Source organism: Hypanus sabinus, chromosome 10 (genome assembly GCF_030144855.1).
Source record: "Hypanus sabinus isolate sHypSab1 chromosome 10, sHypSab1.hap1, whole genome shotgun sequence".
Lineage (NCBI taxonomy): Eukaryota > Metazoa > Chordata > Chondrichthyes > Myliobatiformes > Dasyatidae > Hypanus > Hypanus sabinus.
In genome coordinates, this window is record NC_082715.1 from 90,391,438 (window position 1) to 90,410,606 (window position 19,169).

General features: G+C 39.2%; 1 protein-coding gene across 2 annotated transcripts in view; it reads left to right on the top strand.

The window, feature by feature from the left end:
• The window catches only part of smap1 (small ArfGAP 1), a 132,821-nt gene that overhangs the window by 89,227 nt on the left and 24,425 nt on the right, over positions 1-19,169 (top strand). For both annotated transcript variants that reach the window (XM_059982302.1, XM_059982303.1), the window contains one exon: positions 14,265-14,392. In XM_059982302.1, the coding sequence (XP_059838285.1) occupies positions 14,265-14,392 (128 nt within the window). The remainder of the gene's footprint in view (positions 1-14,264; positions 14,393-19,169) is intronic.

The window sequence follows — 19,169 nt, forward strand, 5'->3', positions numbered from 1 at the left end:
TGAATTTTCCTCATTTTCTACCATCTGGTTTGATTTTTGAACAGGCTATTTTCCTGTAAACCATATTTGGCTTTATATAAAATACACAGCTTAATGCTGTGATGTTAAAGTGTCCTGCTGTAAATTACTACAACAAACAGAGCACACATGAGTTTGGTTCAAATTAAGTTAAGAATTTATTTATTGCTTAAGTTAATTTCTGGCTGAGTTTTTTTCAAGATGTTCTAATCTGCTGAAGAAAAGAAATCTTATATTTCAGAGTACAGCAATATCTAAAATGGTTTTAGGATACTAGGTAAACTGTACTAGGTAGATCTGTAGTGAAATTGGCTGTTTGGATTCAGAACTGGCTTGTCAATGGAAGACTGAGGGTAGTGGTTGAAGAGACTTATTCGAGCTGCAGGTCTGTAATTAGTGGAGTTCCACAGAGATCTCCGCAGATATACAAGTGACCTGCGTGAAAGTGTAGATGGGTGGGTTAGTAAATATGTGGTTGATACCAAGATTAGTGGACTTGTGGATAGTGTAGAAGACTGGCAAAGAACACAGCACATTATAGATCAGTTGCAGGTAAGAGATGACAAATGGCAGATAGAGTTTAATCCAGATAAATGTGAGGTGTTGTATCTCTGTAGGGCAAATGCAAGGAGACAGTACACTGTTAAGGGCAAGGACCCTAACAGTTTGCTGAGCAGAGAGATCCTGGGATTCAAGTTCATTGTTCCTTCAGAGTTGTTATCCAAGTTGAAAAGATGGTTAAGAAGGCTTATGGAATGCTTGCTTTCATTAGTTGAGGCATTGAGTTCAGAAGTCAAGAGGTTATGTTGCAACTTTATAAAACTCTGGTTATTGCATCCTGTTTTGGTCACTCCACTTTAGGAAAGATGTTGAGGCTTTGGAAGGGGTGCAGAAGAAATTGTGGAGGCATCAGCAGTGACTTTTCATAAATGAGTAGAGTTAGGAATGGTTTCATAGGATGCATAATCTCAAATGTCACACCACTCTTTTAAAAGGTAGGGAGGAAAAATAAAGTAGGAAATTATAGGCTGCTTAGCCTGACTTCAGATGTTGGAGTCCATTACTGAGGATAACAATTCAGTGTAGGCCAAAGTTAGCATGGAGAAATCTTGCCTGACAAATCTTACAGAATTCTTTGAAGAAGTAACAAGCAGGACAGACAAAGAGGAGTCAATGGATGTTGTTTACTTTGTTTTTCAAACTGCTTTTTACAGAGTACCACACAATATGCTGCTAGATAAGAGCCCATGATATTACAGGAAACATACTAACATGGAGCGAAGATTGGCTAACTGGCAGAATGCAAAGAGTGGGAATAAAAGGAGCTTTCTTTCTTGTTGGCTGTTGGTGACTAGTGGTGTTCATTGGGTCTGCTACTTTTTGTGTTATATGTTAACGATCAGGATGATGGAATTCCAAACAAGAGAAAATCTCCAGACGCCATAAATCCAAAGCAACACCCAGAAAATGCTTGAGGAACTCAGCAGGCCAGGCGGCATCTATGGAGCAGTGTACGGTTTTGGGCCAAGTCCTGATGAAGGGTCTCGGCCTGAATAGTCAAATGTACTCTTTCCATAGATGATGCCTGGCCTGCTGAGTTCTTCCACTATTTTGTATGTGTTGCTTGGATGATGGAATTGATGGCTTTGTGACAATTTTGTGGATGATACAAAAATACTGTAAGTAGAGATGTAGGGAGTGTTGAGGAAGCAGGGAGTCTGGCAGAAGAACTTGGACAGATTGGGAAAATGGGCAAAGAAGTAGCAGATGGAATACAGTGCAGTGAAGTGTATGATCATGTACTTTGGTAGAAGGAATAAAGGTAAAGACTTTTCTAAATGGGGAGAAAGTTCAGAAATCGAGGTGCAAAGGGACTTGGGAGTCCTTGTGCCAGATTCTCCAAATGTTAATTTGAAAGTTGAGTCAGGTGAGGAAGGCAAATGTGAGGTTAGCATTTATTTCAAGAGGACTAGAAAATAAAAGCAAGGATGTAATGCTGAGACTCTATTGGTGAGGCCTCACTTGGAGTGTCGTGAACAGTTTTGAGCACCTTATTTAAGAAGGGATGTGCTGACATTGAAGAGGGTTCAAATGAAGTTCATGAAAATGATTCCCGGAATGGAAGGCTTTATCATATGATCGTTGATGGCTCTGGGCCTGTACTCACTGGAATTTAGAAGAATTGGGGGGGGGGGGGTAATTTCATTGAAACCTATCAATGTTGAAAGGCCTAGTTAGAGTGGATGTAGAGAGGATGTTTCCAATTGTTGGGGAGTCTAGGATCAGAGTGCACAACCTCAGAATAGGGGGACGTCCATTTAAAAGGAATATCATCCTCTGCACAATTCCTAAAGGTTAATTTACAGGTTAAATTGGTGGTGAGGAAGGTGAATGCAATAGAGTCGTAGAGGCTTACACCAGAGAAACAGGCCTTTTGGCCCATCTGGTCCATTCTGAAACCATTTAAACTGCCTATTCCCATCAACCTGCACTGGGACCATAGCACTCCATATCCCTACTATCCATGTACTTATCCAAACTTCTCTTAAGTGTTCAGATTGAGCTTGTTTACATCAGTAGTGCTGGCAGCTCATTCAACACTCTCACAACTCTGAGTGAAGTAGTTTCCCCTCATGTTCCCCTTAAACTTTTTACCTTTCATCCTTAACCCATGACCTCTGTGTGATCACACCCAACCTCAGTGGAAAAAGCCTGCTTGCATTTACCCTATCTATACACCTCATAATTTTGTACACATCTATAAAATCTCAGTCTTTTATGTTCTAAAAAATACAGTCCTAACCTAATCAATCTTTCCTTACAACTCAAGTCCTCCAGACCCAGTAACATTGTGAATTTTCTGTACTCTTTCAACCTTGTTGGCATCTTTCCTGTAGGTAGGTGACTGAAACTACACCAATACTTCAAGTTCAGCCTCATCAATGTCTTAGACAACTTCAACATAACATATCATCTTCTGTACCCAGTACATTGATTTATGGAGGCCAATGTGCCAAAAGCTTTCTTTACTACCCTAGCTACCTGCGATGCCACTTCAAGCAAATTATGAACTTGTATTCCCAGATCCCTTGGTTCGACCGCACTCCTAAGTATTCCACTGTTCACAATGTAAGAACTAACATGGTAGGTCTTACTGAAGTGCAAAACCTCACATTTATCTACATTAAATTCCATTTGCCATTTTCAGTCTATTTTCCAGCTGATGTAGATCCCTCTGTAAGCCATGATAGCCTTCCTCTCTGTCCCAGTCTTGGTGTCATCTACAAATTTGTTCATCCAGTTAACCACATTATCATGCAGATCACTGATATAGATGAGAAACAACAAAGGCTCCAGCACCAGTGCCTGTGGTACACCACTAGTCACATGCCTACAGTTAGAGAGGCAACCCTTTGTTACTGCTCTCTGGCTTCTCCTGAAAATCCAATATCTAATCCAATTTACTACCTCGTCCTGAATGTTGAGTGACTGAACCTTCTTGAATGGCCTCCCATGTGGAACCTTGTGAAATGCCTTGCTAACGTCTATGTAGACAATAACCATTGCCTTGTCTTCATCTACTTTCCTGCTAACTTCCTCAAAAAACTCTTATCAGATTGACTAGACATTACCTACCACACACAAAGCCATGCTGACTATCCTTAATTAGTGTTTGCTACCCCGATGCAAATCAGAGTGGATAAATCCCCAAGGCCTGAGAAGAAGTTCCCTCGGACCCTATGGAAGGCAAGTGCAGAAATTGCCGGGGCTCAAGCAGGGATAGTTAAAATATCCTTAGCAACAAAAGTACCAGTGGTTTGGAGGATAGTCAATGTTGTTCCACTATTTTAAAAAAGGCTCTAAACATAAACCAGGAAATTATAGGCTGATGAGTCTGACATCAGTTGTGCGAAAGTTACCTGAAAGTATTCTGAGGGACCAGATATATAAGTATTTGGATAGACATGGACTGATTACGTGTACTGTTACATTTCTTGTTCTCCATAAGCACCTAATTTGTTTGCCTAAACCTGCTATGCATCTCCTTTTCTCTTAAACAGGCCTCAATATCTCTTGAAAACTAAGCTTTGTACTCTCAAAATTTCATTTTTGAAGGACTTCCACTTTCCAAGTACGCCTTTGCTGGAAAGCAGCCTGTTGCAGTCCACTCTTGCCAGATTATTTTTAATACCATTAAAATTGGCCTTTCTCCAATTTAGAATCTCAACCTGCAAACCAGCCCTATCTTTTTGTATATTTATTTCAAAACTAATGACATCGTGGTCACTGGATGCAAAGGGTTTCCCTACACAGTATCTGTCACCCGCCCTGACTCATTCCCTAATAGCAGTTCCAGCATTGCAAGCTGACTCATTGGAACTTGTATGCTGGTGAAGGAAACCTTCCTGAACATATTTGACAAACTCTATCCTATCTCGTCCTTTTGCAGCATCTGATTCCCAGACAATACGTAAAGAGTTAAAATCACCTTATATAAAAAAAAACTTTTTTCTTGAAATGGTTTGCAATCTCTTTGCAAATTTGCTTCTCTAAATCCCTAGGACTGTTGAGTATTCTGTAATTTAGCCCCATTAACGTGGTTATACCTTTCTTATTTCCAAGTTTCACCCATAATGCCTCACCAGTTGAGTTCTCCAGTCTGTCCTGACAAAGTATTGCTGTGACATTTTTCTCAACTAGTAATGTCACCCCTCCTGCTCTGTCACATCTGAAACAACAAACCCCAGAATTTTGAGCTGCTAGTCCTGCCCCTCGCAACCATGTGTTGATCCATGCCCTGAGTTCATCCACCTTTCCTACAATACTTCTTGCATTGAAATGTACGCAGCTCTGGGCACTAGTTGCACCGTGCTCATCCTTTCGATTCCTGACTTTGTCTGAGGTCTTACCAACATCTGTCTCCACAACCTCTCTATTAACTGTTCTGACACACTGGTTCTCATCCCCCTGCAACTCTAGTTTAAAACCTACCTTGCAGCATTAACAAATCTTCCTGCAATGATATTAGTCTCCCTCCAGTTCAGGTGTAAAAATGGCCCTTCTATACAGGTTCCACTTTTCCTAGAAGTAAGCCCAATGATCCAAAATTCTTGTGCACGCCCTCTTACAACAACTTCTTAACCACATATTAAACTGTACAAACATCCTACTCCAGCCTCACTAGTACGTGGCATGGATAACAGTCCGGAGATCACAACCCTGGAGGTTCTGACCTTAAACTTGGCACCTAATTCTCTGAACTCCCTATGCAGAATCTTGTCACAATACCTCATCAGTCATTGGTACCTACATGGACCACGACCTCTGGCTATTCACCCTCCCACTTAAGAATGCTGAGGACTCAATCTGAGGTGTTCCAGACCTTGGCACCCAGGGGTCAACAAGCCATTTGGATTTTTCGTTCTCGCCCCCAGAACCTCCTGACCGTTCCCTTAACTGACAAATCCCCTATTACCCCACTCTACCTCCTCTTCTATTCCCTTCTGTTCTGAGTCACAGTGCCAGAAACCCAATTGCTGAGACTTTTCTTTTGGAACATCCCCAACCCCAACAGTATCCAAAGTGATATACCTGTTGTTGAGGGGGGTGTCCACAGGGGCACTTTGCATTGGCTCCTTAACCCCTTTCCCCTTCCTGACTGTCACCCAGTTTCCCGTGTCTGCACCTTGGGTGTAACCACCTCTCTATATGTTCTATCACGCCTTCAGCCTCCTGAATGATCAGAGTTCATCTTGTTCTAGCTCCAGCTGCTTAATGCGGATTGTTAGAAACTGCAGTTGGTTGCACCTCGCTGTTGTAGTCATTAGGAACACTAAAGGTCTCCCATGTCGTTCCACATCCCGCAAGAGGAGCATTCGCTTACTCTGCATAGCACTTCTACTGTCCTAGTTGAGCAGACATAAAGAAGGGCAGGAAAAAAAATTACCTAGAACTTTTCTCTTTTTTGCTTTCTCTGACTGAAGCCTCTCTTTGCTGAAGTCTCAAAGAGATGCAATGTTAGTGTTTATTTCAAGAGGACTATAATATAAGGGTATCAAAGGTTATGGGAAGAAGGTAGATGAATGCAGTTGGGAGGGAGAGATAAATCAGTCATCAGTCAATGAAAGCAAGCATGCAGGTACAGCAGGCAGTGAAGAAAGCTAATGGCATGCTGGTTTTTATAACAAGAGGAATTGAGTGTAGGAGTAAAGAGGTCCTTCTGCAGCTGTACAGGGCCCTGGTGAGACCCCACTTGGAGTATTGTGTGCAGGAAGGACATTCTTGCTATTGAGGGAGTGCAGGTTCAAAAGTTAATTCCCAGAATGGCGGGACTGTCATATGTTGAAAGATTGGAGCGACTGGGCTTGTATACACTGGAATTTAGAAGGATGAGAGGGGATCTGATTGAAACATTTAAGATTATTAAGGGATTGGACACGCTGGAGGCAGGAAGCATGTTCCTGCTGATGGGTGAATCCAGAACTAGAGGCCACAGTTTAAGAATAAGGGGTAGGCCATTTAAAACAGAGAAAAACTTTTTCACCCAGAGAGTGGTGGTTATGTGGAATGCTCTGCCCCAGAAGGCAGTGGAGGCCAAGTCTCTGGATGCATTCAAGAGAGAGATAGAGCTCTTATAGATAGTGGGGTCAAGGGATATGGGGAGAGGGCAGGAATGGGGTACTGATTGTGTATGATCAGCCATGATCACAGTGAATGGTGGAGCTGGCTAGAAGGGCTGAATGACCTACTCCTGCACCTACTGTCTATTATCTATAATTGTTTGGCATGGACAAGATGGGCCAATGGGTCTGTTTCGGTGCTATGCTGCTCAGTCGCTATAACAATTTGCTAAAAGCAAACTGCGGAAAACTCAGCAGGTTGTGCAACATCTGTGAAGGCTGAAGGATAATTGATGTTTTTGATTATAGACCCCGCATCAGGACTCAAAGCTTTGACTAGTCTTCTCCGTCTACAGATGTTGTCTGACCCACTGAGTTCCTCCAGTAGTTTTTTTGCTCCTGATTCCAGCATCTGTAGTCTATTGTGTTTCCCTGTTACTGCTAAATTTGTTTGCTTATTCTGTGTAACACATTACACTAATTTCTTGGTTTAGATTATTCCCTATATTGCTACTGAGCACTATAGATCATTCCCACTAATATTTTCTGTCATTAGGGTTTTTATTTAGCACCACTAAAGTGTTTGGCTTTTCTCCTGCCTGCACCTGATCTGTGACTTCCCTGATTCTGGCACTAGGCATTCATGCTCAGCTAGAAGTTTCCCTTCCCTGCTATGCATCAAGATTGATCATGGGGCTACAAATTTAATGTCTGCTGCGGTTTCTTTCCTCTTAGAGGCCTCTTTCAACCTGGCTGCTCTGAGGATGGTCACTCCACTGTAGGCTTTGTGTCTCTTGCTCTCATCATTCCCACAGGTCTTGCCAATTTCACTGCGGCTTCTAGGCTTTATCTAATTTTTTTTCTCAAATGGCTTATATTTATAGCTGATTAGTTTTGATTTTTTTCCCTCGTGTTTTCATGAAATTCATTTTAGTTCATTCTGTAGAAAATTAAAACAAAGCATGCCAGGTTTGTCTCAAATGACAGAATATTTCCATTTCAATAACCACTTTAAAATTGCATTTAAGTTCAGAAGTTTAGTAATATGCTACATGCTGTGTATCCTCATCAGTTTTCAGAAATTTGGTGGTGCTAATTTTGAATGTTAATAGAACAACAAAAGGAAATATGCAGCAAAGAAACACTGTTCTCAAGTTCTTGGAAATGGAACCTTAAAATGGAATTAAAAGAATTGGGTGCAGATGAAAGTCATTTTCATTTAAATTTGTACTTTTATTTCAAGAGGCCTGCATCAGGTGTATGGCTTTGAGTCTTAATCTCTGCCTTCAGAGTTGTGCATCTTTTGAGGGCAAGGTTAAATTTACTGTTTCTCAAGTAGTATAAAAGACTCAGTGTTGGTCTGCAAATTGACCAATATTTAACCATGAACCATAGTATTAAAATAGATTATCAGGTCACTATCTCATTACGGTTTTCAGTACTTGTGTGGTTTCCTGCATTGTATCAGAGACTACACTTCAAAAGTACTTCATCGCTTTTAAAGCGCTTCAGGTATATCCTGAGGTCTTCTTAAGCAAGTTCATTCTTTCAGAATATAGATCAGAAGCAGGTTTTGTTCTCTTCTGCTATCTGAATCGTTCATGTGGAGAAGGAAATTGAAGAGAGGATTGTGAATTTTAACATTTCAGATTTGTATTAGTAAATGTTTGAGCTGAATATCATTAACGCTTGGATCTGGAAGAGGTATTTTATCATTTTCAGTTGTCATTCCTGGTCGTTAAGTTTAAGTAACAAAAACAGAATGCTGGAAAAAGGCAGCCTGTCAAGCAATATCTATGAAAAGAGAAACCAGTTTTCAAGGGAATCTTCCTTTGAACTGGGCAAAGAGTGGAGGGTTTTTTTTTACTGTGCTACATACCAAAATTCTTAAAAAAAAAAGAAGTGACACTGGTGTAGTAAAGATTTGCTTGGTCTCGCAGTATTGCACATTTGGCAAGCTTGTTATGTTAAGTTGATGAAGATACCTTGCATATATTTTTTTAAAAAATTAGAAGCTAGGGAAAGAAAGAATAGACAAAATACTGGAGCACTTGGGTCAGGCAGCATCTGTAGAAAGAAAAACAGCTTCTTTTCTGGTCCAGTGCCTGTCTTAGAAATGCACAGAATGGTATATCATTACTGTGTTTTCATCTTTGGGCATATTTTGAATAATTTTTGCTCCCAAGAAAGCTGTTCCATAAATGTTTGTTGCATGGTATAATAGATGGTAAATGAAAGATGCTGCTGTTGAATTTAGTCAAAAAATGCAGGGCCACATATATAAATCCTGATTATCCATATCTTAATTAAAATTTCTTTAGATTCTCTTTCATCATCTCTGCCGCAACTGTCTGATCCACTCCTCCTTTTTCTGGTCCTTGGCTTCTACCACTTATGTGCTGCAGCCATCAAATTCTAAATTTGTGTATATTTACAAAATACAATTAAGTTGGTCAGTAAAACTATTGAAAATCTTTTCTTTGTACTTTTGTCAGTTAAGTAAAGATTCACGTGAATTAACATATCACAGATTTTTGTTCTTACTGCATTTTGGAAAATATCGCAACTTTTCTGGAAATGGGGTTTGTAAATGAAATTTGCTTGATTCTACCATCAATTTTAATGTTACAACTGAATTAGTGACAGTTATTTTTATATATAGTGCTATTAAACAATTTGTTCTGAAGTTTTATCCATGAACAGGCATGTTACTAAATAATACTGTATGTACTATTTTGCTGCTGTGAAAAAGAAAAGAAAGGTTGGGTAATTTTATGTTGTCAGCATTGTTCCTAAGGCATATTCAATGTATTCTTTTCAAAGAGGCTGGTTGATTTTGCGAAGGCGTGCTCTGAAATTTGCTTCTCTTTTAGCAAGAGCTGTTGGATTTACAGATCTTGATTTCTCTCCTCCCCCTCCCCCCTTCAATTATGTACATACACATATACTCAGAGTATTTTATCAGAGGCTGTTTGGTTGTGTAGTTCTTTTGCTGGATATGTGACTGCTATGAATGATGCTGCGAAATTGGTACCAATTTGAGTGGTGTGAGTAATGGCATGTTTCACAGTCATATATGCAGGGCTTTGTATTTGTATTGAATGGACTTGATGTTTGCAATTACATCCTGAATGCTGCTTCCCTATTTTGAGTTGCAATGGACCAGGAGTTCACAGAAGCTGTTTAGGTTTTTTTAAAAGGAGGCTTTGGGAGTATCCTTGAATTATTTCCTTCTACAGGTAGTTAGTCTAAGAGGCATACAGAAAGGCAGTCCTGTTAAGTAGACTGTGAATTTTCTGGTAGGTTGGAAGCTTCAGTTGCCGTACACTTGAAAATCCTTTTTGCCTTGTGTCTCTGGAGATGCAGTTCATTAGCCCTCCTGTAACAACCACTGGACTCGGTGGTGAGAACAACACTTTTCCAAACTGGAGTCAGTATGACTTGGGTCCCACCAAAACCGGGAATTAGGGATGTCTCAACGACCTGAACCTCCAATCTGTGTAAATACTCCTCCTGCCAAAGCAATTGGCTGTTGGCAAGAAATAACAGATAATACACTACATACAAAAGTAAACAAAGTATATTTACAAATTTCAGCTTTATCTCATCTTGGAAGTTATCTTTAACTCGAGCACTGGACCCACAGTTTGCATGAAACACCATCTTCCGAATGTCACTCAAAATATATCGTGAACGAATGGGCTCCCCAACAGGAGTATTTGTCCTTCCGCCTTGAAGCCATTCATCTGCACAAAGCACCTTGTGCAACAGGGACAGCATCCTCAGCCATCGGCCTTCCGGTGTCTTCACCCCAGCTCCTGCCCAAAAGACCTTGACCCACACCAGTTTCAGTCACTAAAACCTCCCTGCGCAGTGTTCTGTAGAACCTTCTCCCAATTCCACCATCCTGATTAGCTGACGCAGCATTCCTAAATTGAACAACTTAGCCCCTTTAGCTCAAACCCAAATATGCTTAAAGCAAAACGGACTGCTCTTATAGAACTGCTAAAATGAAATACCTACAGCATAGCAGTTACACACTTTTCACCAAAGAGCCAGAAACTATGCTCACAAAATGTCAGAGGAATTCAGTTAGCCAGGTAGCATCTATGGAAAAGAGCAAACAGTTGATGTTTCGGGCCGAGACCCTTCAGGACTTCTAATGGTGGTTGTAAAAATAGTTAACCAAGCACTTCTGAATGCACATGTTGAAATAACAGCCAAATGGAATAATCCAAGTCATAAACAAATGAAATATTCAGCACACAAGATAGCTTATTTGCATATTCTAGAAGGACTTCGGGTATCTTGTACTCCAGATCAACTATCATGGATGCTTAATCCAGGAATTAAAAACTCCAGAGAGACAATGGATATTAAGAACAGATCATGGATCACAGCTACCATTCACTCTGCCACTCCTGATGGAACTATTTGTTTTTAGTTTTAAAATATCCTTCTGTTGGTCTCCAGAAATGCCTGGTGTATCAAAGAAAACAAGCTGTGGAAGTTTTGGCTAAGTTGGGTTAAAACCATTTTCTCAAGATGTTTTTACACAATAAAAGGCGCATAGTTATCTTTCTTAGCTTCATAATCCTCTTCAGAAAGTGTTCATGCTGCACGTGACAGCTCCAGTTCTTCGCCGCTGCTCATTTTACAGCAGTTCTATAGCTCTTTAAAAGGACTTGAGCTTCAAAGTATTCTGACATGTCTCTTTGGGGATAACATATTGATTTCCTTTGATTTTGAAGTCACTCTTACCTCATTCTCTCAGTTTGAAATTAACACTAGGACTTTTTAAGTGGCAATTGTGTTATCAGGTGTAATTATATAGGACACTGTTCAATTCTGTTTGTTTATTATTTCTCCACAAGTACGCATCAGTATTGTTCGCCTTTGTCTTCCCCCTTCCTCCTGGTTAGAAATTGATATTAAAACATAAATCACTTTTCAAGTCAGAAAATCCAAAATATGCTGTGCCATATGTACATTTTTATTATATTTGTAACATTAAATCTTATTTGTATAATTATATGACAGGGAACAAATCCTTATCTGATTTTAAATATTTTTGCTATGTAACTTTAACATAATTCTCTGCTGCATCTTTCATTTTCACATGTATTCTTATATCTGAAGGATCATATAAATTCAAGTATTTATTCAGTTGAATAGCATTATGGGTTACAAATATTTTACCTAGGGCTGTTTTGCTTTAATGCTTTTATTAAATCTTATATTCATTAGTGATATTTATTGTTTTGCTCTAAAGAAGTGAGTGCAGTTGATATTATTAGGGAGATGGTGCTTCGGAAACTGAAAGATTTGAAGGAACTAAGTCACCAGGACTTGATGGACTACACCCCAAGGTTCTAAGAGGTAGCTGAAGGGATTGTGGAGCCATTAGTAATGATGTTTCAAGAATCTAGCATGATTCCAGAGGGCTGGAATATTGCAAATGTCACTCTACTCTTCAAGATGGGTGGGAGGCAGAAGAAAGGAAGTTCTTGGCCAGTTAGCCTGACTTTAGTAGTCGGAAAGATGCTGGAATTGATTGTTAAGGATATGGTTTCAGGGTTTTTGGATGCACGTGACAGAATAGGCCAAAGTCTGCTTGGTTTCCTTGAGGGGAAAATCTTACCTGACAAATCTGTTGGAATTCTTTGAAAAAATAACAAACAGGATAGACAAAAGAGAATTGGTGGATGTTCTGTACTTGAATTTTTTTTTTGAAGGCCTTTGACAAGGTACCACACATAATGTGGCAAACAAGATGAGATCCGAGTGTATTACAGGAAAGATACTAGCATGGATGGAGCTTTGACTGATTGGCAGGAGGCAGAGAGTGGGAATAAAGGGAACCTTTTCAGATCAGCTGCCGGTGATTACTGGTGTTCCATAGCATCTGTGTTGGGACAACTTTTTATGTCAGTGATTGAAATTGATGGCTTTGTGGCCAAGATGGCAGACAATACGATGAGAAATCTATTGGAATTCTTTGAAGAAGTAACCAGCAAGATGGACAAAGGAGAATTGGTTGATGTTGTGTACTTGGATTTTCAAAAGGCCTTTGACGAGGTGCCACACATGAGGCTGCTTAGCAAGCTACAGGCCCATGGTATACAGGGGAAATTCTAACATGGATAAAGATGTGGCTGATTGGCAGGCAACAGAATGGGAATAAAGGGAGCCTTTGTTGACTGGTTGTCAGTAACTAGTGGTGTTCCACAAGGGTCTGTGTTGGGACCGATTCTTTCCATGTTATGTGTCAATGATTTGAATGATGGAATTGGTAGCTTTCTTGCCTTGCAAAGATTGCAGACAGTATGAAGATAGGTGGAGGGGCAGGTAGTTTTGAGGAAATAGGCTACAGAAGGACTTGGACAGATTAGGAGAATGGGCAAAGAGGTGGCAGATGGAATACAGTGTCAGCAAGTGTATGGTCATACACTTTGATAGAAGGAATAAAAGCACAGCAATTTTCTAAATGGAGAAAATTCAAAAACCGAGGTGTAAAGGGATTTGGCAGTCCTCGTGCAGGACTCCCTAAAGGTTAATTTGGTATTGATGAAGGCGAATTCTAACTTTAGAATTAATTTCAAGAGACCTAAAATATAAAAGTAAGGATACAATGCTGAGGCTGTACAGGGTACTGGTGAGGCTTCACTTAGAGTATTCTGAGCAAATTTGGCTCCCTTATCTAAGAAATTATGTGCTGACCTTGGAGAGGGTTCAGAGGAGATTCCTGAGAATGATTACAGGAATGAAAGGGTTATCATATGAGCAGTGATTGCAAGCTTTGTGCATGTAGTTGCTTGAATTTAGAAAAATGAGAGGGGAATCTCATTTGAAACATAGAGATAGAGTGGATGCAAAGAGGATGTTACCTTTGATGAGGGAGTCGAGGACGAGAGAGCACAGTCTCAAAATAGGGGGATGTTCATTTAGAACAGATTAGGAATTTCTTTAGGCAGAGGGTCAATTTGTCTATCTGTGGAATTTGTTGCCACACTTTTTGAGGCCAGGTCACTCAGTGCATTTAAGGTGGTTCTTGATTAGTCAGATTATGGAGAGATGGCAGGAGAATGGGATTGAGAGGGAGATTGATCAGCCATGATGAAATGGCGGAGCAGACTTGATGGGCCAAATGGCCTAACTTTGCTCCTAGGCTTATAGTCTAGATAATCATACCAAGTGAAAGGAATAGCTGCTGAAAACTGATGCACCTTTGGAGCTATAATGTTAACTTCTGAAAAGTGTCCTATGTAGTTTCTTTCTAAAGATTCATTGGTGCGATATCAATTTTTCCAGTTGCTAGCAAATGTTCCTGTTCACATCTGATCAACATAAACTTGTACTATTTTGGGCCCTGTTAACTAGTTGCATCAGAGTTGAATGCTCTACTTTTTTTGTAATTGTTAGTTCATTGTCTATTACTACACCATAATTGGTAAGAACTTTCCCCCTGGGTAAGCCACTTTTATACAGTTAAAAGCTAAGCAAAATGTTGGCACAGCTGATAGTTTAGGATTTAAATAAATAGTGTAGTGTCCAGTTTGCTGTCTAAAATGTATCTTGAAAAGCTTATCATAGTCAACTTAAACCTTCTGCTTTTCTCCTATCAAGATACACCTATTGAAGCTCCTATTGCTAATGGCAGCACCACTTCAAACACAACTTTGAATGATGACCTTGATATTTTTGGCCCCATGGTTTCTAATCCTCTTCCAGCATCAGATACACAGTTAAAGCAGGTAAGTAAGCTTTATGTGTTACCACATGCTCTTTTTATTTCCATGTCTTTTGAGTGACAGAGGGAATCCATTGTAGGTCTTCCACTTCATCTGTCTTAATGTGCCAACATTTGTTTAGTTTTACTATTGTTAGATGCAGTGGGAATCTAGGGGGAAATGGGGAAATGCTGAATGAGAGAAAATGATAGCAATGGTCCTGTTAAATGGAGGAACAGGTGTGAGGAGTATCATTTATTAATTGTAAAATCTAAAAATCTGAATGAATAAAAACAAACTTTGTAGTATTAATGAAAACTCGTTCCTATTAAATTCAAACACAGTTATGACACTTTTGACCCATGCCAATTACAACTTAAAAAAGATCACCAGCTTTATTTATCTGCCTATTTCTTGATTTGGTGCCTTATACACTGTAGGACTACAAGGACTTAATAAATGTGAAGGTTTTTCCCTGAACTATTTTCAAATAGCTAATTTTGAATTTGAGACCCTTAATTACTGACCTGTGCTGAAGTACTCTGGGGCTGGGTGGTGTATTAAGATGTGTTTCTTAATGCAAAATAGATCAAGGGATAGGGGAGAAGTTAGGAAGAGGGTATTAAGTGATGAGCAGCTATGTCATTTTGAATGGAGGGCAGGACAGAACTGCTGATGCTGTTTCACTGTATGCAGTTGTGAACTATACAGCCAACTTAGTTATTTGCAGCTGCCTTAATTGTGTGCCATAATTTTGAGTGTAACAGTGTGTAGCTTTGATTTTCTGGCCCTGCTGCTTAATTTTACACAATTTCAGCAAGTGTTAAAGAGAAAAGGTTCTGTATACTCACAGATTGGTTTAGTATGACTAATGGGTATCTATACACTCAAAAAAAGCTCCCAACTATTACATTAAAAATCTGAAATGAGTACTAATATTTGTTTCTTATCTCTCTCTTCCTCCTCAGTCCTCCCAGCCCACTTCAAATAATGGTTCATATTAGTCCTGTGTTTCTGTTGCTATTCATTACAATATCTGGATCAATTGTTAACCTGTCGAGTGATTTGTATAACTGTGTGGATCACACATGCATTTAAAGAATAATGTCAGTCGCAATTAAATTTAGAAACCGTCTTCAAAAAATGCACTCACCAAGATCATGTGTTTTTTTTCCCAAAAATAGTTACTCTGAATGTGAAGAAGAATGCCTGCTCCTTTCTACAGCAGCTATGGCACTGATTTTTAAATTAAAAAAATTCCTCCAAATCACAACCTGCTCAAGTGCAAAATGTTTTGATTTTGCACTAGAAATTAGCCATTTCTGATGTAACCCTCAGGCTTGGCCAGCACATGTTCATCTAGGGGAAAACAAATTCTGGCTCTACCAAACTGAGAAATCTCGTTTGTGGATGCTGCGTGATGTGTTGCCCAGTTACGAATCAGCACTGCAAAATTTCAGACAGTACACCATAATCAATTAAATGATTGAACTTTATAAATCTTAATCTGAATAAAGGCTTAGTAAAGAAAATAAAAAGTAAAAGGGCCCATTTTAAGGAAAAAGTCTATTGCGCATCTCCTCAGTCCACTACATCCGGTGGTCTTCCAACTCTCTCCATTCGCGTTCTCACACCCAATGAAAGACCGCGAAAATCTCAGCTCCCAGACACAGAAGAACAACCTTTAGAACATAGAATAGTACAGCACAGTACAGGCCCTTCAGCCCACAGTGTTGTGCTGACCCTTATACCCTGGTCCCCATATATTCCCCCCCCCCCCCCCACCTTAAATTCCTCCAAATACCTGTCTGGTAGTCTCTGAAATTTCACTAGTGATTCTGCCTCCACCACAGACTCAGGCAATGCATTCCATGCTCCAACCACTCTCTGAGTAAAAAACCTTCCTCTAATATCCCCCTTGAACTTCCCACCCCTTACCTTTCTCCCACTGAATAGCATACATTGCAAAGTCCCATTATCTCTAGCCATTACCCAAATATTACTGCTACAGAGAAACAATTACATTAACAGTGAAATATTACATAGAAGCCATTACATTAGCCTTAGCAGTGAAACCTTACAGCGTGTTGCACTTAAATTTGCATAGCTGTGAGAAACAGCTGGCCTTGCATTATTTTTGTATCATTGTTAAATCTTTATGTGAATTTGATTGCATTCGTGCTGCTGTTGATTTCCTTGAAATGATTACATAACTCAGTTTATTCATCGAACGTCTCCCCTCATACCTAAAGCTACGTTCAATACAGGTTTCCCCCGCAATCTGAAGGTAGAGCGTTCCTATGAAACTGTTTGAAATCCAAAATGTCGTAAAGCGAAGAAGCAATTACCATTAATTTATATGGGAAAATTTTTTGAGTGTTCCTAGACTCAAAAAAAACCTTCCAAATCAAAGCAAATAACACATAAAACCTAAAATAACACTAACATATAGTAAAAGCAGGAATGATGTAATAAATTTCCACCCTATATAAAGTAGAAATATTGTAGGTACGGTGTAGTTTCACTTATCAAACTCGGGAAGGCAGCGAACCAAATCGATTTGGTGAAAAAAAAATCAGCACGTACAAACATGTGCAAACAACTACCCGCACAAGGCTTCACGGTCATTGTAGTCTTTCTCGGGGTAAACACGCGTATAAAGTGGGCGTCCTTTTTCGTAAAAGCGAAAATCCTCTTTGGTTAGTGAAAACAAGTACTAATGTAGGTCTTTCGTAACAGCGAGTTGTCATAAATTGAACGTGCGAAAAGCAGGGGCCACCTGTATTTATTTCTAAATTGATCGTCTATCTTTGTAAGTTATTTGGGAAGTTATTCCAGTTCAAAACAAAAACCAGGAGAATATTACCACTTTGAATTCAGTTCAGATTGCAGTAGAGTTCAGGGAGAATATTTTGGGTTTTTTTTGACAGCAATGCTTTTTGCTTGTCAGAAATGGCAAACTTCTTTTTAAATCTGAGGATAATCTGAAATAATAATTGCTAGAAGCACACCACGTCAGGTAGCATCGGTAAAAAGGAAACTACGTTTCAGATAAAAGAACTGTGAATACCTTAGTTTTAAGTTGCAAGATTGTCCCAACACTCTGCTCTCTCCCCCCCCCCAAACAATAAAGTGATACATTGAGGCTAGCACTGTGCAGATAATTTGTGTTTATGAAGCAGTGTTGTTAAACATGTTGAACCTGAATGCTAGAAATACTCAGCACATTAGGCAAAATGCAAGACTGACTTTAACTTTGCAGAACGCACCCATTCTGATACAAATAAAGAGCAATGCGTAAAATTATCGTTAAAATCCAGGGGTTGCAATGTCTTGAGCAACATGCCTGATACTAAATTTTGAAGTATATCGTTACATTTTGTCACTTGCAGGATTCTGGATTGAATACATGTTACTTTTGGATTGGTACCACTCTGACTTACTGACAGTGTGGATGTTGCTCTGCACAGCTGAGGTATCCTGCTGAATACTGTAGGAATGGTTTAATACTCCAAGTTTCCTGGAGTCACAGAGAACATATGCCTGATGAATTATTTGGAATTTTAATCTGATTTTATTGATTCAGTTGTCAGGAATATTGAATTATTGCAGGGCTTTGCTGCACATAGTATATTTTTGCATGGATTTGAATTTTCTGATGCAAACAACTTTTATTGTGGTTTACAATTCATTTATTTACTGCTTAGTGTTTAAACCAGTCATAAAAGGAAACAAACAATAAAGAGAATTAAGAGGTTTTACCATATGCATGGATAAGAAAATGTCTGGATCCATTTCTTTCCAAGGCTCCGTGGAGTGCTTTTTGGTTAGTAAGCTGTCAAAATCTCACTAACGTAGCTCTGAGATAGACAATTAGGTGATGTGTCAGTTTATTCTGTATTACCCAGCTCCTTTAAGTTTTTGTATCCAGCTCTCCCCTCTATAATGGCATTGACAATTCTTGGATTTCCCTGTATTTTCTTTAGAAAACGGCTGACATGAGAATGTTTGAGAAATGAGGTCAGTTCAGACTGTTGGATTCTTTTGAAAAGATCACACCCAGGAGCTGTAATGTTTGTTTTGGTGTATTTAATGCTAAACTACTATCCATGTTTTTCAAAAACTTAGTCTGCTGCCTGTTTACATTTTAACTCATTTAAAACTAGTGATATAAGGAAAAAAAGCCATATTGTGATATATCTGTAGTAAGGCGAGTGATTATAATTGATATACTCCATGGTCAATTAAACCAGCCGATTGGGTTGCTGTAAATTACTAAAATTGTGTTTGAAACACAACGTTCATGAGTAACTGTCTTCCCTATCTGGCAAAACTAACCTGGTTATACTGGGAGAAGTTGTTGTTCCTTTAAGTTCATTTTCTCTTGCGCCTTAAATTGCTGTACCAATAAACTCAAATTAACCATACAAACTATTGTATATAATCCAACTTTGTGGTGGAGATAATTATTGATAGCGATTCTGTTAGAAGTATAGGAAGTTTGAGCTGTGTCAGAACAACTGTAATTGTTCCTTTGGTGCTGAGATTGCTTTAATCAGCTGATGATTTTTTTTAACTGTAATTTTCCACTTGCTTCCTTCTAAAATGCAACGATTCCTTAATCAGAGCATTGCTGTTTGTTCTTGATTTCTTTGCTTATCATTTAGCCACATTAGTTGAATGGTGTGATAGAATATTTAATTATTGAAGTATAGTTATTTCTAACCCAGTTGATTTGAGGCCATTCCAAGGTTGTTGCAGCTGACTGATCCTAGGTTGCTACAATTGTCAGTCATTCTTC